Raw genomic sequence first — 25976 nt, forward strand, 5'->3', positions numbered from 1 at the left:
TGTGGATGCATGTTATCAGCAGCAATTCTTACTTAGATCTTAAACTTTAAAATCATTGTATTAAAACCTCTAACATCTGGCATACTCATTCTTTATAAGGCCAAGCTGTACAATGAGAAGCGTTCTGACTTGGAGGAACAACAGCTTCACCTGAACATAGGTCTCCAGAAAATCAAGGAGACGGTAGAACAGGTGGAGGAGTTACAGAAATCACTGTCTGTCAAACGACTGGAACTGGAGGAGAAGAACGCCGCGGCTAACGCCAAACTCAAACAGATGGTCAGTCAGCACAGATAGTATCTTAATGGTTAAGGACATAGTAAAAAAACAGCAGCAGTGTGTATTTATAAATTTATTTCTTATTTAGCTTGTAACAAGAGGTTTGATTGGTTACAGAATCGGATGTAAATTTCTGTGCACCCGGAAGATTGAAGATGTATTTTGTTTGACTGATTGATGGATTACCAATTAATTAAAAGTAAAATTTAAGGCTTAAAACGTTCTTGAGAATAACTAGAAGATTCTGTTTTGAATTAGGTAAAAGATCAACAAGAAGCTGAAGCCAAGAAGGTGATGTCCCAGGAGATTCAAACCGCTCTAATGGCCCAGACCAAGGTCATTGATGAGAAGAAGCTGGACGTCAAGGCTGACCTGGCCCAGGTAGAGCCCGCTGTCATAGAGGCCCAGCAAGGTCAGTACACACAGCATTACTTACAGATCACAAAATGTACAGTTCTTCTATGCATTTAAAAATAGGAAAAGTGTGAAATAAAGGGTTTTATCATTGGATAACGTATCCTCCTTCAAAAAAGTGTTAGTGTTTCTTATGGTTTTTCAACATTTTCTGCTGTGATTTTGATCACGTGTGTCTGAATGTGAATCAGTTGACATTTATAAATGTAGATTTCAAATCCTCATTTGCTTATATGTGTTGTATGATTTAAGTTCATGTAATATATACTGTGAATTGAGTTTCTTTTAATGTATTGAATAGAGATGTAATTAGTATTTAAGATTTATTTTTTTTGTTGAAATGTAATTAAAAATGATCTTATTTTCAAATGTATTTGCATGAGACTCCAGCACAATGTGTAACAATCTATTATTCAAGACAATTGAATTGCTTTTTCAGTAGTAATGTAGTCATATTTATCTTTTTGCATGCTTTTATTTTATTATTTTTTGTCCTGTTTGTTTGAACCAGCTGTTAAATCCATCAAGAAACAACACTTAGTTGAGGTCAAGTCTCTGCCCAACCCCCCTCCTGTCGTGAAAATTGCCATAGAGTCTATATGTACTCTGTTGGGAGAGACCGACTTAGACTGGAAGTCCCTCCGTGGTATCATCATGAGAGAAAACTTTATTTCCACAATTGTCCATTTCACCACTGACAATATATCGTAAGTTTTTTTTTTATGAATGCAACATTTTCCTACCAGATGGATTCCAGTAGGACTCCAGCATACGTTAATATCAATATATATTGAGGTGTTAAAAGATCAGTATGAATTAAAATAATGCAGTTTTGGCAACAGTTCAAAATGAATTTTATGGAATCCATGTGCAGGGACAATGTTGCTTGCTGGGACTATAATTGTCATTAGAGTTTTCTTATTTTGTCTCTTAATGCTAGCTGTTAAGGGTATAAAGAAAAAAGACCTGGTCGAGATTCGTACCATGAGCAACCCTCCTCCTGCAGTTAAGATGGCCCTGGAGGCCATATGTCTGCTGGTAGGAGAAAACGCACAGGACTGGAAAACTATTCGTACTAACATAATTAAGGATAGTTTTGTTCCTAACATCGTAAAAATGCAAACTCAAGACATTACGTAAGTCACCTAGTCCAGGTATATTTGATGTTGTCCTGATGTAATATAGCCTATGACAGAGCAATATTATACCAAATGAAGCTGAAACTTATATTTAGAAATCGATTTAATTTTACAGGGATGATATTCGTGCAAAAATGAAGAACAAATACCTCTCCAACCCAGACTACAACTACGAAAAAGTGAACAGAGCTAGCTTGGCCTGTGGTCCTATGGTTAAATGGGCCATTGCACAGGTACATTGTATTTTTGGAAAGAAGTTCTTGTGATTTAGTGTTTAAGTTACTTGACTGGATTTTAGAAACTTCGATTTATTTGGATTTTGATTAAAACTTAAAATATTTTTTGATTTTACAGATCAGTTATGCTGACATGCTGAAGAAGATTGATCCTCTGAGAAATGAGCTAAAGGATTTAGAGACCCAAGCCAAGGAGAATCAGCAGAAAGCTGAGGAGGTGAACAAGACGATAGCCGGCCTGGAGAAGAGTATCGCCAAGTACAAGGAGGAGTACGCCATGCTGATCAGTCAGGCCCAGGCCATCAAACAGGACCTCTCCAATGTCGAGGCCAAGGTACTCTAGCATCACATAGGGGAGGTGGGGGTGCTTTTTATAGGAAATATATCAGTGTTAAGAAATATAGTATTTGCTAAAGGTGAGAGAGTTCTATGTGAATTCATGTCATAGAAAATGAGTGTAAATTTCTGGACTTCATCTTTAATCCATAATTTTGCTGTACTTCATTCAGTGCCACTATGATTTTCAAAATTCATATTAAATTTCCCCTCAAATTTAACTAATTTTGGTATCCGTAGGAGAAAATGTAATGTGCACTTGAGAATTGAAATAAACTTTAAGATTGTGAATTTAAGGTGGAGAGAAGTATTGCCCTGCTGAAGAGTCTGGATGATGAGAAGCTAAGATGGGAGTCCAGCAGTGAGACCTTTAAGAGTCAAATGTCCACCATTGTAGGAGATGTCCTTCTGTCCTGTGCCTTTATGGCTTATGCTGGTATTGATAGCATTATGTCTCCATTGTCTGTTTAGTTGATGAGAATGCATATGCTTGATTAAAATAATTGTATGTTAAACACAATTTCACAATGAGTTCTGAGATGTTAGGCAAAGCTTGTTTTAACACTGTTCTATTCTCTAGGTTACTTTGACCAACAAATGAGGAGGAATCTGTTTACATCATGGACCACTCATCTTCAGACTGCTAGTGTACAGTTCAGGAGTGATCTGGCAAGGGTGGAGGTGAGAACTGAGACTTGCTTAAGCCTCTCATAAAGGACCATTACAGAGAGAAGTTTAATTCTAGATAAATATGAATAAAGTACATCAACATACTTATAAATGTACAATGTATGTCATAAGAGTTTTAAATTACACTGATTTTTTAAAAATCAAATAATTACATTATAAAATGTAGAGTTATGTAGAGCCCTTAATTTGCCTTACTGATTCAGTGTATGACCAGGTCCTTATTGTGCTCTTATGTTTCAGTACCTGTCTAATGCTGATGAGCGAGTGAGATGGCAGGCCAACACTCTGCCCGCTGATGACCTGTGTACAGAGAATGCTATCATGTTGAAGAGGTTTAACAGGTACCCCCTGATCATTGACCCCTCCGGTCAGGCCACAGAGTTCCTCATGAATGAGTACAAAGACAAGGGCATCAAAAAGACCAGGTCAGAAATTCATAACAAAGCTTATTAATTTTCATAATTTAGAAATCTTAAAAGGGATGTACTTATCTTCTGTACTTATTGTCTATTTTTAGCTTCCTTGATGATGCATTTAGAAAGAATTTGGAAAGTGCGGTGAGATTTGGAAATCCTCTGCTTGTGCAGGTAAACATTATTCTCTAAGTAAATTGTAGTCTGCTTTGTAGTGTATGGATGGTAATTTTCTAATAAGATCTGTTTTGCATGTCTGTAGGATGTAGAGAGCTATGACCCCATTCTAAACCCTGTCCTGAACCGAGAGTTGAGGAAGACTGGAGGACGTATACTGATCACACTGGGAGACCAAGAGATCGATTTCTTTCCCAAGTTCACCATCTTCTTGTCCACTAGGAATCCTAACGTAAGATTTCCTATGCTATGGTGTAATACATTGTTACAATAATATTATATGTATGTGATTGTTAATAGCAATCTTCTCTTATAACTACAAGACAGGAATATTGTTTTTGTTTCTAGGCTGATTTCCCTCCAGATTTGTGCTCCAGAGTAACATTTGTGAACTTTACAGTTACAAGAGGAAGTTTACAGGACCAGTGTCTGAATCAGGTTTGAAAAAAAATTATCTAGCTTTAAAGAAAAAAATATTAAGCAATACAATGAGAAATACATTTACAGTAAAACTAAGTTCAGAGCATCTCTGATTTTACTTCACTATATCAGTAATTTGATATTTCATAATAACTTTATCTATAACCTCTATAAACACAAAGTCAGTTGGTTTATTTGTAAATTCCTTACATGAGAGTTCTTTTTAACCATACAGTTTTAAAAAGAATTGGTATGGATTTTGTATTCCAAAAGAAATTTCAATATATCCTTATGTTTTATGCTTAACAAGTTTTGCTGTACATTTAAGAAGGAGATAATAGCTTGTGTTATATTCTATAGGTACTGAAGTCTGAGAGACCAGATGTAGATGCAAAGAGATCAGATCTGTTGAAGTTGCAAGGTACATATGTAATTATGACCTGTGGTTTTCTACTAAGTAATGTCCCTGAACTTATTTCTAATTCATTATTTATTCATTATTGATTTATTATTTAATCATTCACAGGTGAGTTTCAGCTTAAGCTCCGACACCTGGAGAAATCCCTTCTCCAGGCTCTGAATGCTTCCAAAGGTAAGATACTGGATGACGACAGCATCATAAGTCACTTAGAGACCCTGAAGAAGGAGGCGTCGGAGGTGGCACGTAAAGTGGAGGAGACTGACGCCATTATGGCGGAGGTGGAGACGACATCCCAGCAGTACGTCCCCCTGGCCACGTCCTGTAGTAGTATCTACTTCTCCATGGAGGCCCTCCAACAGGTAATCAGGCTCAACATAGGACTAGTGTGGATCTGACATCCTTACAGCACTGTCAGTGAAACTTTAGGCCAGCATTTTTTTATTTTTAGGTTTACGAACATCAAAATGAAAAAGTCCCTTAGGAGGAGGAAATAAAAAAAAAATAAAATTATTTTTTTGGACACATAATCAACTTTTCTTCATTAATTTTTGCTTATTTTTTTTAAGCTCTCCTAACAGGCTCCTTGCCACTGGACACATAAGGGTTACAAAGGGGAAAATAGAACCTTTAATTGTAGATCTCATCATCTACCAGTTGGGGCCAGTGATATAAATCTTGTGATGTTGGACAAAATACAGATTTTTTAAAAAAATCAATTTTTTAAAACTCTTTCAATATATATCTTAATTTTTGTTTTTAATATGTGTTAGGTAAGTGTGTAGAAATTGTTCTAAAATATACTTCAGACCTAAAATAATAATTCCTTTCATAAAACAGACAGGGAGTATTGGGGAGTAGGGTGGAATTTTTTTTCAATTAAGTGTAAAATAATTTTTCTGGCTGCCAAAAACGATACTACATGCCTGTATATATTTATACCCCCCGCAAACGAAGTTTGGGGGGGTATATAGGAATCACCTTGTCCGTCTGTCTGTCTGTCCGTCTGTCTGTGCAATCGTGTCCGGTCCATATCTTTCTTACAGAGGGACATTAGAATCTACTACTCCACATTAAGATTGCTCATAACCTAAGGGTGTGTCGTGACCTTGACCCAAGGTCATTTTGGGGAAGTTCAAGGTCACTGGAAGAAAAATTTCATAATTCGTGTCCGGTCCATATCTTTATGGATAAACTTGGTAGGTTCTCATTTCACACAAAGATTGAACATGTTCCAAGGGTGTGTCATGACCTTGACCCAAGGTCATTTGGGGAAGTTCAAGGTCACTGGGAGAAAAATTTCAAAATTCATGTTTGACACATATCTTTTATGGATAATGTCATTTCACACAAAGATTGCCCATGACCCAAGGGTGTGTCATGACAAGGTCATTTGGGGAAGTTCAAGGTCACTGGAAGAAAAATTTAAAAATCTGTGTCCTGTCCACATCTTTCTTATGGATAAACTTGGTAGGTTTTCATTTCATATAAAGATTGCCCATGACCCAAGGGTGTGTCATGACCTTGACCCAAGGTCATTTGGGGAAGTTCAAGGTCACTGGTAGAAAAATTTAATAATTTGCTATACATTGATAAACTTGGTAGGTTCTTATTTCACTCAAAGATTGCCCATGACCCAAGGGTGTGTCATGACCTTGACCCAAGGTCATTTCGGGAAGTTCAAGGTCACTGGAAGAAAAATGTAATAATTCGTGTCCGGTCCATATCTTTCTTATTGATAAAAGGTTCTTATTTCACTCAAAGATTGCCCATCAAGGGTGTGTCATGACCTTGAATCAAGGTCACTGGAAGAAAAATTTTATAATTCGTGTTTGATACATATCTTTATTATACAAAAACTTACTTCTGAAAAACCCAGCGGGGGGTATTTTGTCCCGATTGGATAGTTCTAGTTGTGACTTAACTTCTCCCATAATGAGAACCTTTTCTGAAGAATGATGCTTAGACTGTAAGCTATAAGAGAAACCTAAACAATGTCTCTGACAATAGCTACCATGGGCAGTTTTAAACCTGTGGGAGGAAACTAATTTACAGACAGATGACAGATACTTTCGAATACGGATACATAATTATCTCACCAACATGTCATTGTGCAACAAAGTCGTCAGCATTTTATTTGTTCTCTGAACGGGTGAAACTTTTTGAATGGCACTCCTATCGATAAATATTTACATTAAACCAAGCTTTAGTGCTGCTGTGGACTGTACAAATCTACCTTCATTACCCGCCATGATCGCCATTATGCATTTAAAACCGGAAGTACGAGTTTGTAAATTTGAAATTTCGATCCCGACTCAAATTTGACATCGGAAAGAAAAAAATCTGTTTTTCTCAATTTTATTTTTTTTCTGAAAATTCAAAAACTTGAGCGGCGGGTTTGTAAACCTAAAAATAAAAAAATGCTGGCCTTACCATGTTTTAGATGAAGATTATCACTCTGTTTAGACTAGAATTGTTCTAGTGCATTTTCACATGTATTTGAGCATAAAGAAGACTTGGAATTTGGGGTTCAAAAAGATTTTCTTCTTGTTTAGGTTCACTTCTTGTACCAATATTCTCTGCAACTATTCTTGGAGATTTTCCACTCTGTGCTACAGAGCAGTAAACTGAATGGTGTGAAGGATTATACTGCTCGGTTAAACATCATCACAAATGAACTGTTCCAGGTTGGTAGAGGAATTCTAACTAGTCATATTCCCATATCAATGTCTTTAAGAAATCCAATCACAGCATAATTTAACTTGGATGTTTTTAATTTTTTGTTTATATGCTTTTTTTTCAGGAAACATATTGCAGGGTAGGAAGAGGCATGCTGTATGAAGATAGAGTCACGTTTGCTATACAGCTCAGCAGAATCTGTCTGAAGGGAATGCCAAGGTACTTATAAAAAAAATATTCTCTGTGATAGTTGCTAAAACATTGGCAGATTCATGAGATTACGATCAGTCAGTATTATTTTCTGCTCTATCCATTAAATGAACTGATTTTCATATTATTTCCAGTGAGTCCACATATGAGGATGAATTTATCATGTTCATGAGAAGTCAAGAAGCACTTCTTGGTATAGGGGAAAAATCTGCCCCAGAAATTCCTGGGTTAACTTCACAGCAGAAATCAGCCATGATGAGACTTACCAAGCACAGAGCATTCAAAGACCTTGTACAGGAAATCAAGGGAAATGAGGTGGGTTTCAGGGTTAATTTATACGTATGAATATTCATTTGTATTTATTTCATCATAATTAGATGTTTTTAATATCTTTCTAATTTTATTGTTTTAACTCTGCTTGTAGGAATTTAAGGCATGGATAGACAGTGCCACACCAGAGATGGATGTCGTAAAAGTTTGGAATGAAGACAAACCAGCCAGTAAATCTTTTCTCTATCCTCTGAAAAAGTGAATTGTCATGGATGTGTGTTCAGCAGAACATGCTTTGTTTCGCTGGCATTCACTGTGGATATCTTCTCTTTTTTAGGCCCTATTTGTAAGGCTGTTTATGGATTGTTGACCATTCAGGCCTTCAGACCAGACAGAACCACCTCAATGGCCAGAGTGTTTGTGGAAAAAGTCCTGGGATCATCTTTCTTACACAATGCTGAAAAAGAACTACAACTGTCAGGCATTGTTGAAAATGAGGTACATTTTAATTATGTTTTTGGCTATTGTACATATCCATGCATATGATTGATTTTTGATTTATGATTATTTTATTTATTGCGATTGCAAAGTATTGAACACCGAATTTGGAATTTTGGAAGAACTTAAATAATGCTGTCCTTGTCTTATTCAACAGATAAAAGCCAATACCCCTGTGTTAATGTGTTCAGTACCAGGGTATGATGCTAGTGGATGGGTAGATGACTTGGCTGCGGAGCTTGGGAAACAACTGACATCCATTGCCATAGGTAGGTTTTGTGAATTCACTGGCATTTTTTAATCATTGTGCATATTTGCTTTCAAAATATTTATGTGAAATATACAAATACATGTATATGTAAAAATCTTATTTTTCATCAAGTGTTTAAAAACTTATTTTTTGAAAAGATTTAAAAAAAAAAAATTCTGCCCATTAACAATACATTTGATCCTTTGTTAGGTTCGGCTGAAGGATTTACTCAAGCTGACAAGGCAATAAATGCCTCCAGTAAGTCTGGTCGCTGGGTCATGTTGAAGAACGTCCATCTGGCCCCCAATTGGCTGGTGTCCCTGGAGAAGAAACTTCACAGCCTGACCCCTCACCCCAACTTCAGACTCTTCCTCACCATGGAGATCAATCCTAAGGTCTGGTGACAAACTCTGAACAAAGTCGAAGCATTAATTAGTCAAGTTTTTGTTACCTCTGGAAAGTTTATGTGAATTAAAAAAATAGGATAATCATAAAATGTGGTTGTTCAGTGTGTCAAAGATTGTTACCAGGGAAGTTTTTGTAAATAAATAACACTTTGCTTTAAAGGTTGTAATTAACCTGGAATATATTTTACATTATTGTAGCTGCCCTCCAACCTGCTGAGAGCTGGCCGTATCTTTGTGTTTGAGCCACCCCCCGGAGTGTCCGCTAATCTATCTAGAACGTTCACCACTGTCCCAGCCTCACGAATGTGCAAGGTACACATTGATTTATCATGTAAAATAAAACAAAGGCAAATTATTATTACTTCAGAGTCAGAATTAATGGAACGTGTCTTTGTTTACAGGCCCCCAATGAGCGATCCCGTCTGTACTTCCTGCTGGCCTGGCTCCACGCTATTGTACAGGAGAGGATGAGGTACACACCCTTGGGCTGGGCCAAGAAATATGAGTTCACAGAATCAGACCTTAAAGTGGCCTGTGACATGTTAGATACCTGGATAGACTCTGTTGCTATGGTAATATTTCAATAAAAATAATCTGAACGTCCTATATTAAATTAACATCACAATTCCTTTGGTTCTTAATACAGAGAATAGTTTAGATATGCTCATAAATATACAGTGGACCTTCAGATATCTGGACGCCAGATATCCGGATGCTTCAGTATCTAGAGGACTTTTCATGGGAACAGAATTTTTTAATGTTATTTTGTCTTGTTTAACTGGTAATTCAGATATCTGGACACTTCACATATCCGGACAAATTGACTAGGAACCAAAGCGTCCGGATAAATGAGGCTCCACTGTATGTAAAAGGGATATTTCAATGCACAGTATATGTAGAGTAATATGGTCATAAATTTTCCAGGGACGAACCAATCTTCCTCCAGAAAAAGTACCTTGGGATGCTATCAAAACACTGTTATCACAGTGTATATACGGAGGCAAGATTGATAATGATTTTGATCAGGTAAGGAATTTTTATTTAATTTAAACTTTAAAAGTACTCAAAATTGTCATCAAGTTCTTTTTAGAATATTCATTTCAAATCTGCACATGTAATTTCTTTTTCCTAAAAAAGGATTTTTAATGTAATTGCAGAGACTGTTGACGACATTTATTGAGAAGTTGTTCTCACCTAAAAGTTTTGAAGGTGACTTCACCCTGGTCAGCAATGTAGATGGACACGGCAAAAAGATTCTCATGCCAGATGGAGTCCAGTAAGATACAGTTTTTCTCCACAAGTCAAGTCCTAATTTATCTTTTAAGTTCTTGTATTTCTTCACATTTACATCTGAATTGTAGGAGAGAGCAGTTTGTGCAGTTTGCTGACATGCTGGAGAACGACAGCCAGACTCCTTCCTGGTTAGGTCTCCCAAACAATGCTGAGAAAGTGCTCAGGTCAAACTTAGGTAGGTCTCCCAAACAATGCTGAGAAAGTGCTCATGTCAAACCTAGGTAGGTCTCCCAAACAATGCCAAGAAAGTGCTCAGGTCAAACCTAGGTAGGTCTCCCAAACAATGCTGAGAAAGTGCTCAGGTCAAACTTAGATAGGTCTCCCAAACAATGCTGAGAAAGTACTCAGGTCAAACCTAGGTAGATCTCCCAAACAAAGCTGAGAACGTACTCAGGTCAAACCTAGGAAGGTATCCCAAACAATGCTGAGAAAGTACTCAGGTCAAACGTAGGTAGGTCTCCCAAACAATGCCAAGAAAGTGCTCAGGTCAAACCTAGGTAGTTCTCCCAAACAATGCTGAGAAAGTGCTCAGGTCAAACCTAGGTGTGCAGTCTTTCCACTTTTAACAAAATAGCAAAAACAAAGATCTAGATAATTTATTTTGATTGATTGGTAGGTTGCTTGATTAGTAAGCCATTCAGTATGCCAGGGTATCATGTTAAAGGCAGAGAAATGTTGTCAAACACAATTAATACATTTACATGTACTTACAGGATCTAAGCTGATTGCCAAGTTAATGAAGATGCAGTTGATTGAGGAAGATGATGATTTGGCCTATGGTGCCACCCCCGAAGACGAGGAGAAGCGACTGGCTGATGGCCGTCCTGCTTGGATGAGGACTCTCCACACATCTGTGTCTACCTGGATGTCACTGATTCCCAAGGTATTAACTGTCTGTAGTGTACAGTAGTTGTATAGTAAAGTAGAGTACAGTCTAATACAGTAAATTTAAAACTGACGGATTACAAGAGATAATTTCTAAAACCATGCACATGTACAACCTGAATATAATTGTCAAATCTTGCAGATTTCTATATTTAAGGAAGGAAAGGTTTGATGTCTAAATTATTTTTATCCAAAACTTAAAAATATTACCATTTCATTCACCTTTGTTTTCCTGCATCTCAGTGTTTAATCTTTGCTACAAATTATAACAGTCATATGAAAATAGGACATGCAGTGGTAATGCTTATAAATTAGCTATTATGCTGATGAGAATATATAAATTAGTACTTCATTTTGTCATTATTTTAAGAGTGATGAAATATATGCATGTAAAACAGGCAGAAGAACAAATTCCAAAAGATATGAATTCTATTTATAGTTATGATCACAATCTGTTATATATGACTACATAGAATTTTTTCTTCATTCATTATATTCATGCTCATTGACATGCCTCTATACACATTGCTACTAAATCATATACACTGTATTATCACAGGATTCATTGGACTTGGTAAGTGTGGTCAATTAATATGCCCTGCCAACACCAGTCAGAATTCTCCATTTATTCCAAAGATTTTTGTTTCTTCTGCACGTGCTTAAGCTGCAATAAAAAAAAATTGCAAAAAGGCAACTGAAAACCTCCTTGAATATCGTACTGAAAATACCTACCCTTTAGAAGCTGGTATCAGTCAGATCATCAGCACCTAGTACATGTCTATATAAAACTATTCATGCACAATCTCCAATTTATGATCGTTTAATAGAGGGGTAATTTTTTTAAGTTATATTCAGCTGTACTTGCTCAAGTTGAGCTTCTCTGATCATTGAAGGTCTGGCGTTTGTACATGTGTGTCTGTAATGTAAACTTGTTCCGATTCCATCCTACTCTTCAACCAAACATGCAACGAATAAAACATTGTTGGACATGAAGTTGGGTGAAGTAGGTTCTAGCTGCAGAACTGTAGCTCTCTCTTGGATAGGAAAATAGGACATGCAGTGGTGAATCTGTCTGATTTTTCTCTTCCAGAAGGCTACAGTTCTGCAATTAGAGGGGTTGATTTTGAAATGGATGAGCCCTTTTTTTTTAAAGAGAGATATTTAGGAAATGTGGGAAAAGGGTGATGTCATTTTAAAATCTTTTCAGAAACAAAGAGCCAGAGAAAAATTGAGATTAAATTTTCTCACAAATTATGGCTATTTAGGCTAAAATGGGGATGCATTTTACACATACATAATTCTCTGTCCTGAAGAGATGCTAACTTGGCTGAGCAGTGTATCCTACGGGCCTCTAGGTTTTTTTTATGATTTATTTACTTTTATTTTGGTGGATATGGTTTTCAAAAAGTTAGATTTCCTTTTAATTTTATTTAGTAATTAGTATCATCATTATGTGGGTGGAAACATACATGTACTCATTTATTTCGGTTTCTAACAGAAAAATCTGTTACATTCTACATTTAATTTGACATTCCACTTTCCTATTACAGGCTGTTGGAGCATTAAAAAGAACAGCAGACAATATTAAAGATCCTCTGTTCCGTTTCTTTGAACGTGAAGTAAATCTTGGAGCCAAGCTGTTACATGACATCCGTCAGGACTTACAAGATGTCATGCTGATCTGCCAGGGAGACAAGAAACCAACTAACCATCATCGTTCTATGATGGCAGATCTTTCCAGAGGTAAGGAAAAAACAGTCTTTTTGTACAGTAATTTCGACATGTTTTGAAAGTTACAATTGTAATTCTTTTGTATGAATACTGTCATTCAAGCTTGCACATATAACGAAAAAGAAATGCACCCTTATGATTCAGGACAGGAATATTTAAAATTATGGACAATTTCTTCCTCTGTAGGTATAATACCTTTGTCCTGGAGGAGATACACAGTGCCTCAGGGTATTACTGTGATCCAGTGGATAACAGACTTCTCTCTGAGAGTGAAACAGCTACAGGCAATAGTTCAGACCACCCAGCAGGGAGGCACCAAGGAACTCAAGGTGAGTTCAGTTAAATCAGAGAATTTTATTCTTCATTACATTGGTGCTATGAAGTTTGAAAATGTTAAAAAATGAAGATTACTTTACTCTCTTCTACATTCTAGAGTGTGATAGCTCATTCTTTGTTGTTGCAGAATTTCAGTGTATGGTTGGGAGGCCTGTTTATTCCTGAGGCCTACATCACAGCCACTAGGCAGTATGTCGCCCAGGCCAACAGCTGGTCCTTGGAGGAGCTCTACCTGGATGTAAGTTACTATAAATAACTGGATTTCCAAAAACATTATTTTCAATTACAAGTACCAACAACTTAATCAGTAAGGTGTTTTAAATGTATGTACATTGTACATGTATTATGAGTCGAATCTTTCTTGCAGGTGAAAGTTTTGGATAATGCTGGCGAATCAATGGATGCTTGCAGTTTTAGTGTTAAGGGTATGTTGAAATGTTCTCTTTTCTAGAGAAAACAAAAACATGTGAACATGTATGTCATCACAGATACGCATAGAATGTACAGTGTTACAAATACATGTACATGTTGCAACTTTTCGTTACCTAGAACACAGAATCAAAAACATCTTACATGAAGGTGTAATCAATGGCTAGAGCTTTGCAATACACTTTTGGTCAAGTGTCATCAATAAAATCATGTTGCATTTCTTCTGAAAAAAAAATCCAAAATTTATAGTACATTGGGTCAATGTCTTGAGAGAAGTATAGGTGATCAAAAATTTTTTGCTGAAAATTTGAAATTGTATACAAAAAAGTTTTAAGACAAGCAGAGAAGCCTCATAGATATAAGTATTTACCAGGGTAATGTGCATGTAGGTTTTTGGTCATAGCAAACAAAAAATGCATTTCTGCCTGTGCCACTAAAATGTTTTGCCATATTCCTTTGTTGTAGGTCTGAAGCTTCAAGGAGCCATCTGTAAGAAGAACAAGCTACAGCTGAGTACCACAATCTCCACTGAGCTGCCAGTCACTCTGTTGAGATGGATCAGGTCAGTTGTATATCAGTTATAATGAGTTCACAGTTGTTATAGCTTAGTGCCAAGTAGTTATTTGTAAGCTGTACCAGCATCCTGACTTAATTAGGAATTTTAGGGACTGTAATTACTAGTATTTTGTCATGCTCTTTTCTTCTTTCATTCTCTCAGTGTATATACCAGGTAAAGTTTCTGTAGTGTTTGTGATTCTGTTGTTGATTGCCTCCGCTACTTTGCAGCAGTGATTAGAAAATGAAACTTGTCATACCCTTGTAATAAAGGCTTAGAAAGCATCAACTTGTATAGACAAATATTTTACAAATTACTGTAAATCACCTTTTATTCGAGAGAACTTTATTTTCGCGTAATTACATGAGACAGTAAGCTCGAGAAAATTTCATTCTAGCATATAATAGAATTCCTTAAGATTATATAGAGCAATGGACACGATTCGTGAAAATATTGTCTCGCTAATTAAGAGTCAATGACTATCTCGCGAAAATAAGGTGTCGCGAAAATTAAGTGATCTACAGTATACAATATAAAAAATTTTATTACCATACTTTGGTATTTCCTAGCTTTGTGATTTGCAGTGTTGCTTTTTTGAAATAAGAAAACATGCTGTGAAGACTTTAGTTATCCTATAATAAAACTTTTATGATTTCAGAATGGATGACAATGCCATAACTGCAGGAAAGGTAACTCTTCCAGTGTACCTGAATGCAACTCGCTCCCATCTGTTGTTCACCCTGGACTTTGACACGGAGGGTGAGGGGTCCGGCAAAGACCACAGCTTCTACGAGAGAGGAGTGGCCATTATTTCCTCAGATCTGGGATAAACAGAAAGTGTACTCACACACTGTAACCATCAGTTGACTCTATTTGTGTTTAAAAGTATCAATTGTGGCGGTTTTTGTTTTGCAACTTTCCTCTCTATATATAAACATGTATTAGAACACAATATGACAGAATTTGCTTTTAGTGTTTGCTTGTAGCTCCTGTATACTTAGAATGTCAGTGCTATTCCTAAGGTAAATATTGGTCTTTAATATGGGTAAAAACTTCAAAATTACAAATGGTGGTGGGTTTAATAATTGAGAGATTTAAAAAAAGCTTCCAGAATTCAAAATCGACCAAATGTTTTCTTAATTACTGGTATATTTCATCTTTGTGATAAGATTTATGATTTTCAGTGCTACTTGGTACCGTACATTTATATTCCAGTAAGAAGTCCAAATGCAAATTATGAAATTTTCAAAATAAATTCCTGTTAATTAATAGCTGTGTAGCTACAAATTTGTGTTTTACTGAATAAAGTATTGGAGAAAATGGGTGTTTTTTTCTACTTGTATGGGTATATTTCAAGAGTAATCCAATGAAGGTTTATGATTGTGATTCAAGTGTTCAGGTTTATCCACATTAAACAAGACCTTAATCTGCTGTAAAACAATGCCCTTTGATCCATGTAGCATATTGTGTTATGATAAGTTGTTAAAAATCCCTTTGAAAATTCACTCATATTAAGACACAACACTTGCTGGTGAACAGCTGTAAATTTAGACCTGTACTTGACAAGTGAGGCCCTTTGACTATGAGAGATCTTTTTTGTGCTAGCACCTACTGCTACACAGGGCCTCGGTTTTATTGGTTATCATCTGTCTTCACTGTCACAGTGCGATTCACACTCATGATACTCGGACCTGCCAACCAAAATTGATGCTGTGGGGGGTCATGCCCCAACATTCAGAATTGAAATGTTGGGTCGTAGCGCGCAAAAATCTATGTGGTTCACCATGCATATACCCGTTCAAATGGATACGTATAATCCCCTAACTGCTCCAGGCATGTTACCTGTACAGCTGTGTCAATGTGTGCGTTCAAGCGAGCAGTGATTTCCTGTGGCTAGGCCCTAATTAACACCTTGGCATAAACAAAAATACTAATCTGTGTGCATTGAATAAACAAGTCTGATATTCATATCCCAATTTATAAAACACAAATCGGAAAATTTTAGGATGAATTTCAGATCTTTCTTGTGGGGACAAAGGGGTCAAAAAATGGGAATGATCGATTTTGCGGGTGAAAACAATGACACGCCGCGGGTCATTACGAGTGGGGGGTGAGAGGTCAGTTTTGTGGGTGTGACCCACTGAATGTGGGTCACTTGGCAGGTCTGGAAATTGCAAATTTATTTTTGTTGATTTCAAGGTATGTAGAGACCCACGAATTCATGTCGGTGACATAGCATCGTTTTTGAAAGTGGGGGGTGGGGAGCCAGAAATTTTTTTTTTACCTGAAAAAGTTGACAAGCAAAAAAAAAAAAAACCCCATGTCACAGTAGACATTGGCACAATAAAGATCCCTAACTGCTGAATGGCATAAGTCTCGAGTAAAGGTCAAAATTTGAAGCCCTTCATCAGTATATATATGGTGATGTCTCTATATGAGTGAAATATTCTCAAATGGGAAGTAAAACAACATATAATCAATCGATCTATAAGTTAGTCCATCATAGTCAATCTCTAACACAGGAAAGGCCAGTCTGAGGTTGTCTTCGGCCTATTGTAATCTAGTTTTTCATGTGTAAAACGGGTTGCTCGGTTTTGTGTGTGGCTGTACATGTAACAAGGAACATTATACCTTCCCCACCAAAAAGGTCATCTTTTAATCTTCAGTTCATTACAACATTGTAGTGTTAAAATAATAGAGGCTAGGGCTCAAATTAAGTTTTAAAAAGCAAGTGAACTTATTAAAATCTTTGAATAAATAATGTATAAGAGTATCTATATCTAACAAAATCAAAAGGATGCCCTCAATTTTGAATCAATGCAAAAAAATTGCTAATGATTGGAAGCATTTTAAAATTTGTATTTCTTTTACTTTACATTGAACAAACTTTACAGTTCTTTTTTAACATCGCGCTTGACAAAGAATTTCATTGTTGTAAGCCGCAAATTCATTGGAGAATGCAAACAGATTTTTCAGTATTTTTAGTACCTTGATTATTTTCAGGAATTATTGTACGAGTTAATAAGGAAATTTTGCCTCGTTTTCATTTCCAGTCAACGCGTGATCCAGATTTTTCTTCAGCTCAATATTATCCAAAAAAGATTTGAACTGTTGCAGATAAATAGGTAAATTGTTTCTTGTCCTTTATATTGCAAGTTTTTTGTACGGTTGTTCAAAAGCTATGAGTTTAACAAAATCAATGTTGTACATCGTCTGATGAACTTTACATAGAAAAAAAAATTTATTAGGCCTAGGCCTACTTACAAAGGAAGTTGTGGCATCTTTTGCAGATTGGAGCGATATGAATCGTTTATTTATCTAAAGTTAAGTTCCTAATAAAGAATCTATCTATGGGGTGGATTGTATCTGGTACTTTCGCTTTGTACAAACCCTTTGATATGGCCGCCATGATTCTGCGGGGATCACAACGACTTTGTATTTGCCTTCTTTAAATTCGACCTTCACCGTGGGACCCAACTATAATAAAATACACAAAGTATAGGGGTGGTGAAATTAAAAGAAATTGAGTTGTGGCTAGTTAGAATAATCTAACTGTGTCTCGGTACAGGCCCTCACCACAGTTAGAATACGTCCCTTATACTTACAATGTAGCAAATCGGAGCGGATCCGCTCCGAAACGATTTTGAAGAATATAAAATGATTTGCACTGGGAATAACTACCAAAATAATCAAAACAAACCTTCTTGAGATTGCTTATGCCTTTTATCCCAAAAAATAATCCATATAAATACGAAAATCCAATTAATTTTCTCAACGTTTTTCTCTAGATTCAAATTACCTGCAATGTTTACATTCGGAACTCTCTAGATTGTTCCTAGTAAATGCACTATGCGAGTTATCGCCCGTGTTTCTTTCTGCTACATTACGAATACACGGAACGAATTCTATTGTTAAACCGGGTCCGTAGGACAATATCATTTTAACGATAGAACATTCTATCTAAGTTGTGGCAAGCTGTGTATGGGACTAAAAGCTACTGAAGCATAGATCAGGATGGGCACACACGGTCAAACGGTCATTTAAACCCCGTTCGGTGGTGAGTCGCCCATACCGGAGTCAGTTCTTATACCCACCAAATGGGAGAGAAATTTCATTTTGATCAGTTCTCTGGAACGGCGTGGAATGCTGCATAATTCAAACTTGCAGGGAAGATATTTATCCTTGCTCTCAACCAAAAAATTTGAAATTCAAAGCGGAATTTGTTGCGCAGTGTCGTTCAAATATTTAACAGAACCGTCACACACGTAAAACAAGTGCAACATTTCTGTGTTTTAACTTAAAAAAAAATCCTGCCTTCTTGGAAGTTTTTGCACTTATCAGTCGTGTTTCAATCTATCCTCCTGGTAACCAATCATATATTTTTGACTAATAAAAAATGACGGTCTGTTCCAAATCTGGTCAAAATTTGACAAAGGATTTGTTGTGCAGAGTCATTCAAATAATTGACAAATTACATGTGCAACGTTTCTGTGTTTTAATTGAAAAAGAAAAATTCCCTCCTTCGTTGTCGCACCTATCAGGCTATTACTATCAATTGTTGTAATGAGTTCTTTGGAATTTTGTATGGCTGAGACAAAAGAACAAATTGTAAACTTAACAAAAAAAAATTATTTAAGAAAATAACAAAAAAAAAAAAAAGAATGATAATATTCTCTCTCCCTCCTTTCACACCACACTCAAACAAGAAATAAAATGAAACAGAAATAAGTTTAACAAATATCTGATACAGTATAATTAACTTTAAATCAACAGTCTTTTTTGTTCAATTCACATATCAGATATAGCTGCAATAATGTAGCCCTCTCCGATTTTTTTTAACCTGATATTTTCTGGAGAGGGCTACAATTCCATCGCATCTCCGTAATGGTGCAAATGTATTTTTTTGATACGGGCGATTGAAGGCAAAATAAATTATTTTTACATTAAACTTACTTCTTATAAGACGGAATTTTTATTCACTGTCAACAACATAGCCTGTTAAACTCGAAAACCATGTAAAATAAATCTGTGTCTTTCCCAGCTGCAATATTCAGCAGCCATGACAGTTCACGCGTGACGTAGTAAGACTTTCGCTTGAAATTTGGAACAACTAAATAAAGCAAATGTCGATGTTTATAAACGATTGTGCTATAATATATCACAAAAACATCGATAAATAAAACCATTTCAAGTGTTATTTTTGCGCAAACAGCGATACGTATGCTTAAAATAAGGGAATTCCTAGTAGATCCGCTCCTATAGAACCTAAATTCTCATTGGCTGTCCCAAAATACAATCCATCAAGGTCAGTAAACATGGCGGATAAATTCAAGTTAAGCTGTTGACACACACGGAAAATAACCGATATATGGATCGTTGTGAATATTTTTGGATCGATTTATGTTTTGCATAATTACATTTTGGGATTCCAGGTAAGAGATGATAATAAAATAGCCGTTTACTGATAATTTGAGCCGAAATCCGTGCGGTAGTGATCCACTGCCACATCTGCGCCATTAGAGAGATCCTAAGGAGTTGTAGCCCTCTCCCCAAAAAAAAAAAAAAAATCGGAGAGGGCTACATTATTGCAGCTAATATCAGATATAGAGATTAACAATCAGCTGTTCTTATTTAGAATTAGAAAAAGTTCACTTTAATAAATAAACTGTATTATAATATAATAGTTTTTGGAATTTCCTTTCTCAAATTTTATTTAGAAACACAATTCACTGAAATTCACTATTCACGACACTAGTCACGCTGAAGGACTCCCGCCACCACGTGCTGATCCGCCCCGATAAACGATTCACCACGGTAGTTGGAGGCCCGGACTCGCTGGTCTCACCCTCCGGCTTCGAAAGAACGTCTTAGGTCCTTAAATGACCCTCCATACTGTAACTTCACACCACGTATAGGTCTCTTATAGGTCATCGTCAAGTAAATTTACCAAACACTCCTCACGCCTTACTACATGGTACGCACTGAAAATATCATACGTTTAACTAACCCTAAAATAACTTTACACAGAGAAAAACCCAAACAAAAGAACATACTTACAAACGTGGCATCCGGCTGATGTTGCTACCGCTCCCTTATCTGACCACTCTGGCCTAACCGGTCACTTTTATACTCACGCCTCACGCTAAAAATAACTTACACACTACACCCGTCTATGGTAACCCACTACCATCAAAACATAGTCAACAAAAATGATAAACCAAAACTAAACACCCGTGCATTCACACAAAACTAAACAATAATTGATTCAACTTTATTACAATTGTGTTTCTGACTTGTTTTTTTCTTTTAAAGATCAGAATGCCACCTCCAATATCTACAAAACTATACATTGGGAATTTACCTGAAACTTGCAGGAAAGCTGATCTACAAAAAATGTTTGAAGCATATGGAAAAGTTATAGAATGTGACATTGTCAGAAATTACTGCTTTATTGTAAGTTGTATTAGTTTTTTTTTTTTTTTTTACATATTTGACTGCATGATTTATATAATAAATGTGACTCAGAGTTCAATCAAATAACATTTTTTATATGTTAATTATTGTCACTTTTAAAATATATTTATGTCAGAAAAAGCATTATAGCAGTCCTATATATTGAGATAAGTTTTATCTTAGGAATTGTAATTTTACTTTTCCAGCACTTTGAAAATCCAAATGAAGCAAAAATGGCACAAGCAAATCTGGATGGTGCTGATTTTGAAGGCGTCAAATTAAAAGTGGAGGTTACTAATCATTAAATCTTTATACTTATACTGAATGAAAATTAAAATGTTATGTTAAAATTGCACAACTTGAATCAAAGCAATAAGATAATAGAGAAATGTTTTGTTTTTTGTGCACAGATGTCTCACAGCAAAGTTCGTCAAAAACCTGGGATGGGAGGAAAAGGCGAGTGTTACAGATGTGGAAAGGAGGGGCACTGGTCAGTTTTCTCTTTAAACTGCTCAATTTGTAACGGCTAGCCTTTTAGATGCTAGTAGTACAAGCTTTTTACCTAGAATTGCTTGTCATTCTCTCAAATTAGATATACACATTTTTCCCCAACATCCAATTCTGTATAAATCTTCCTCAAATCAGTTCAATACAGTCAAAAGTTTGTATGGAGAATGAAGCTCTTAAATACATGCAACATTTCCACAAAAACATTATTAATTATCAAAATGCACACAATTTCAGTATACCTTGTGCAAAATTTGACAGAAATGGCCTTTTAACTTGGACATTTTTGCAATAGAATGAAGGTTTTTTTTTTATCCCAGTGAGTGAACTCTCTGATCAGAACTTTAAAAGTATTTGTTTCGGATTTGTTGTAAAACAGACTATGAATTATAAATCTGCTACATATATTTCTTTATTTTGATTTAGGTCAAAAGATTGCCCAAAGGGACCGTAAGTAATATGTTTCAAGTGTACTTTGTAACCTTCTCAAAGTTTATGTGAAGATTTACTACAAATTCTATGATGCACATATCTATTGAAACATATAATAATTAGGTAATTTTTATGCCCCCCTTCGAAGATAGGAAGGGCATATTGCTTTGCTGCTGTCTGTCGGTTGGTCGGTCTGTCTGTCGGTCCATTTAGTTTCCGTTCATTTTCTTCATAACCTTTGCACATACTGAAATCAAATTTGGTATACATATATATCACATGAATATCTAGGCCAAGTTCTGTTTTGGGTATGATCGCACCATTTTTGACAGAGTTATGCCCCTTGGAGTTTGAAAAAAATTCAATTATTTGCAGTTTCCGTTCATTTTCTTTGCAACCGTTGCACATACTGAGATGAAATTTAATATACAGATTAATCAGATGAATATCTAGGTCAAGTTATGTTTTGGGTACAATCGTGCCATTTTTGACAGAATTATGCCCCTTAGACTTACAAAAAAATTGCAATTTGGGGGGAGGGGGGCATAAGTGTTTTACAAACATCTCTTGTTTAAAACAAATTTTTCTTAAATATTATTTATTAAGGGTTGATACACAAACTAGATCAATATAAATTCTAATGAAAATGTATGCTCTGCCTCATCATGATAAAAGACATTGTATTTATTTAAACAATTCCTGATTTAGATCTCGAGGGAAGCCTAGAGGACCAGAGCCCCCATACAGGGACCCATACAGAGACCCATACGACCCCTACTACAGGGAGAGGTACCTCCCTCCCCCACCTCCCCATGACAGATATAGACCCTACCCAGAACCCTACGACAGGAGGCCTCTCCCCCCACCCCCACCCCGCGATCCATACTACAGAGAGAGGGACCCCTACGCCAGACCACCCCCAGAGTACTATGGGCGTCGATCACCCCCTCCTCCTCCAATGAGACCAAGACCAGAGTAAGTACAAAAATTAACAATTCACATTATATTAACATGGATTGAATTTTAAGTATTTAAATACAAGTCATCTGAATTTATTTAGCCTCTGCTGACAAAGCAAATATCTTTTTCAGTGATCCATATTATGACTCTTACTATCCTCCTAGGAGAAGCAGGTGAGAACTGTGAACATTTTTAATTCAGTTTGGTAAAAGTAAAAATATGAAGTGATTTTAAAGGAATGATTAATATAAGATGTTTTTTTTAAATGCTTTAAAGTATATGTAATGAGTCTTTTGAATGTTAAATTCTTGACAACATTGTTGTTTATTGTAAACAGCTACCCAATGCCACCACCCCCGGGAACAAATCGTTTGTCGCCACCTCGCAGCCGCGTCCCGGCACCATATTGAACGTCGCAGACCCGCGTCGGAGGCCAAAGATGGAAAGCTGATTAATGCTTTCATTATTTCAAACGGACTTGTGAAACTTTTTACAAAAAATATTTTAAGCATTTTATAGATTGTATCTGCATTGAAAGAAATGGAAGAAAAGACTGGACCTATTGTGTTATAGTAATTGAGCGATTGTGGAAGGACGAATATTTTTGCTTAATTAACCGTGATCAAATCAAGATCTACTGTAGACGTTTTTAGAATCGAGTTTTCACACGTGTCATTTGTAAATATTTTCATTGTCTCATGAATTAGTAAACTCAATAAATGATAAAATAAAAAAATGTATAACAATGTTTTTGTTTCGGGATTGAATGAATTTGATAATTTCAGCTCATTTTCTAAGAGAGAATGGCCTAGCATTACGTGGATGAAATAATTATATGATCAACAAGTTTGGTAAGAATGATTTCGAGACGGTGATCCGCGCTAGACAGTGCGCTACTGTTTCGTTTGCTTACATATTTGGTGCAACCTCGTGCTCATTGTATTCATATTCTTTTGCAGTTGTATTTGTGTAGTAACCTGTAAAAATAAAGCTTTCAAATTTTATATTTTCTAAAATGTAATTGAATAAGCACATTGTAATGCAAAGTTTGTCTTTTGTTTGACTTTATTTAACATATATGAAGTCTTTACTCGTTGTATTGAACAGTATTGAGTGTGGGTGAACGTTTGATTTCATCGCCCTCAAGATACTGGAATTCCTAGATGTCCATTCATCAGAACAGAAATCACGCTGATATAAATCATCAGGTACTACTTTTAGCTTCATGTAACTGAGCATAAACAAGTTGACTTTTCTTATTGAAAGTTTTTGATACTATCTGTTAATTTCTTAGATATTTGACATATCAATAAAAATGGAAATTTACGACCATCTTTTAAGTTGTCTGATATTAATTTTGACATCTCCTTATCAATGGAACAAATTTCAGTCAAACTCCAAGCATATTGCATCCCTAAGCAACAGGGAGAAGACAAATGGGCTAATTTTCTATCCAAAGGATGATGATTAAAATTAATTTAGGTTTATTCTTAGTTATAATATTATTCAATTGGTGAAATATAATCAGGAAGTATAAATTAAGATAATTTTTTATGTCTGTTATTCTGGAAAAAGAGTTGTGTGTGTGTATATATATATATATATTATTTTTTGCATTGGTCACTTTCTGTGTTCTTGTGTCTTGTTGAATGTAAATGGGAATACGATAAATTTTTATATATGATAAATTTTCTAAATTATGGTAAATAAAGGGAGAATTTTTAAGAGAATGAGGGGGTTGTGATGGCTGAAAACTAGCCAATTTCATTCCTTTGCTTCAACCATACTTATTTTTAACTTAGGCTCTGTTTTACAGTAGTAGCATTCAAAAATGACAAGTAAGGTAGTATGAGTTACTATTTGTTTTTATCTCAATATTTCATAACTTCAATATCTTATATGGCATTTCTTCTTTTTAGATGAAAGGGCAAGTAAAAAGCATGGTGATGACACAGAAGGCATAAACATCTTACTTAGCCCGTTTGTTTTGTCATCTGTTCAGGGACAAATTTCTTCATTAAAAGACCAAGTGGATTCGTCCAATGTTTTTTGTATTTTTTTTTTTTTGTTACAAAGATAAAAAGTCATATTTCACAAATTTCTTCTGTTTTTTTCTTAGATATACATGTAGTACTAAGGTAAAGGTTATTGTAAATGACAAGGTAGGGAAACGGCCAAATCTGGCCCCTTATTTGATGTAAAAATCAGAAACTGGTAAAATTGTGATAGTTTGTAGTTAACAACCATAAAATGATGCTTATGGCACGCCAAATTCACAAAAATGAGCAAAGCATAGTTTCACAATCGATAAACTAGGTTTATCGGTTGTAAACTATAGTTTACGGACTGTAAACTATAGTTAACAACGTTTATCCATATTTTACATCTGTAAACTATAGTTAATGCGATAATCTATGTTTCACAACCATAAACTATACTTAACACCGAAAACTATCATTTGCGATTGCAAAACATAGATTATCTGATAAATAGAGTTTCACGATTTGTAAACTATAGTTTACAAACCGTTAACTATAGTTAACGATCTGATAAATATAGTTTCACAATTTGTGAAATTATGATTAACAACTCTGAACTATAGTTTACGATTGTAAACTATAGTTTACAAACGTGAATCTATGTTTATCAACAAAATCTATTATTAACGCTTATAACAGACAGATAAACTTAGATTATCATTCGTAAACTATAGTTAACAACCGTTAAATATAGTTTTTCAGATGAAAACTATACCTAACGAATGGTTAACTATAGTTTACGGTTTGTAAACTATAGTTTACAGTCGATAAACCTAGTTTATCAAATGTGAAACTAGGTTTATCTCATTTTTGTGAATTTGGCGTGCTATAGATGCTTGCATTAAAACCAGCACCAGTATGGATTCAAAGCTAATACGGAAGCCACTAGAGGGTGCAGAAGTAGAACATCTTCCTGAATTTCCTCAATTCTGGTAGAATTTCATCATCTGAGATACTTTTCTTTTCGGAAAACATAGAGCACAAGCTTGCCTATCAGATTTTTACAAAGAAATTGCATTTGGTACTAGTTTATAAATTATATAAATCTGATAGATAGACAAGCTTGTGCTCTATGTTTTCTGAAACAAAATGTGCTGTAAAATTGATGAAAATTTGCACAAAAATGACAAAATTCGAAAATTGAACTTTCTGTAACCTCTGTATAATTAAAAACTTGGAACCAATGTTCATTTTGTGGCAGGGATGACAACAGGTATTTATAGATAAACTGTTAAAAACTGAACTAAAATCATTCTGAAAGACACCCAAAATCAGGGGACAAATAGGGGTCTTGCCCTATCTTGTCTTTTACTTAAAGCTGAACACGACTCGTAAATAGGCATATGCCATTTTTAGCTCACCTGAGCCAAAGGCTCAAGTGAGCTTTTCTGATCACATTTTGTCCGGCGTCCGTCTGTCCGTCCGTCTGTTTGTCCGTCTGTCTGTCTGTAAACTTTTCACATTTTCAACTTCTTCTCAAGAACCACTGGGCCAATTTCAACCAAACTTGCCACAAAGC

General features: G+C 35.6%; 2 protein-coding genes across 4 annotated transcripts in view; both read left to right on the forward strand.

The window, feature by feature from the left end:
* Positions 1–15081, forward strand: part of LOC134274341 (cytoplasmic dynein 1 heavy chain 1-like) — a 40634-nt gene extending 25553 nt beyond the window's left edge. Inside the window, exons 56-88 of the mRNA XM_062756614.1 lie at positions 100–279; positions 538–691; positions 1205–1400; positions 1948–2065; positions 2187–2402; positions 2702–2840; positions 2985–3085; positions 3335–3519; positions 3612–3681; positions 3770–3916; positions 4033–4122; positions 4465–4525; positions 4631–4884; positions 7078–7209; positions 7326–7420; positions 7546–7726; positions 7836–7911; positions 8019–8179; positions 8337–8448; positions 8640–8824; positions 9035–9148; positions 9238–9408; positions 9761–9862; positions 9994–10112; positions 10198–10304; positions 10843–11012; positions 11157–11180; positions 12565–12757; positions 12932–13074; positions 13209–13319; positions 13449–13506; positions 13976–14072; positions 14725–15081. Of these exons, the coding sequence (XP_062612598.1) occupies positions 100–279; positions 538–691; positions 1205–1400; positions 1948–2065; positions 2187–2402; positions 2702–2840; positions 2985–3085; positions 3335–3519; positions 3612–3681; positions 3770–3916; positions 4033–4122; positions 4465–4525; positions 4631–4884; positions 7078–7209; positions 7326–7420; positions 7546–7726; positions 7836–7911; positions 8019–8179; positions 8337–8448; positions 8640–8824; positions 9035–9148; positions 9238–9408; positions 9761–9862; positions 9994–10112; positions 10198–10304; positions 10843–11012; positions 11157–11180; positions 12565–12757; positions 12932–13074; positions 13209–13319; positions 13449–13506; positions 13976–14072; positions 14725–14896 (4434 nt within the window). The 3' untranslated portion in view covers positions 14897–15081. The remainder of the gene's footprint in view (positions 1–99; positions 280–537; positions 692–1204; positions 1401–1947; positions 2066–2186; positions 2403–2701; positions 2841–2984; positions 3086–3334; positions 3520–3611; positions 3682–3769; positions 3917–4032; positions 4123–4464; positions 4526–4630; positions 4885–7077; positions 7210–7325; positions 7421–7545; positions 7727–7835; positions 7912–8018; positions 8180–8336; positions 8449–8639; positions 8825–9034; positions 9149–9237; positions 9409–9760; positions 9863–9993; positions 10113–10197; positions 10305–10842; positions 11013–11156; positions 11181–12564; positions 12758–12931; positions 13075–13208; positions 13320–13448; positions 13507–13975; positions 14073–14724) is intronic.
* A 2009-nt stretch (positions 15082–17090) lies between these two features.
* On the forward strand, positions 17091–24428 carry LOC134274337 (RNA-binding protein lark-like). 3 transcript variants are annotated; one of them, XR_009993592.1, is made up of 9 exons: positions 17091–17191; positions 20379–20519; positions 20726–20809; positions 20930–21009; positions 21453–21476; positions 22167–22433; positions 22550–22591; positions 23526–23626; positions 24338–24428. XR_009993592.1 is itself a non-coding variant. In XM_062756611.1 (8 exons), exons 2-8 carry the CDS (start codon positions 20385–20387, stop codon positions 23539–23541), a joined length of 648 nt encoding a protein of 215 aa, XP_062612595.1. In that variant the 5' UTR covers positions 17091–17191; positions 20379–20384; the 3' UTR covers positions 23542–23938. The 3 variants fall into 3 exon arrangements, 2 of the variants coding, with proteins under 2 accessions (XP_062612595.1, XP_062612594.1); XM_062756611.1 differs by lacking the exon at positions 24338–24428 and having other exon boundaries at positions 23526–23938; XM_062756610.1 differs by lacking the exons at positions 23526–23626; positions 24338–24428 and adding an exon at positions 22756–23166.
* The last annotated feature ends 1548 nt before the right edge of the window (positions 24429–25976 follow it).

The sequence above is a fragment of the Saccostrea cucullata genome, unplaced genomic scaffold (assembly GCF_032062105.1).
Source record: "Saccostrea cucullata isolate Sc308-1 unplaced genomic scaffold, CSIRO_AGI_Scuc_v1 ctg1274, whole genome shotgun sequence".
Taxonomy (NCBI): Eukaryota; Metazoa; Mollusca; class Bivalvia; order Ostreida; family Ostreidae; genus Saccostrea; species Saccostrea cuccullata.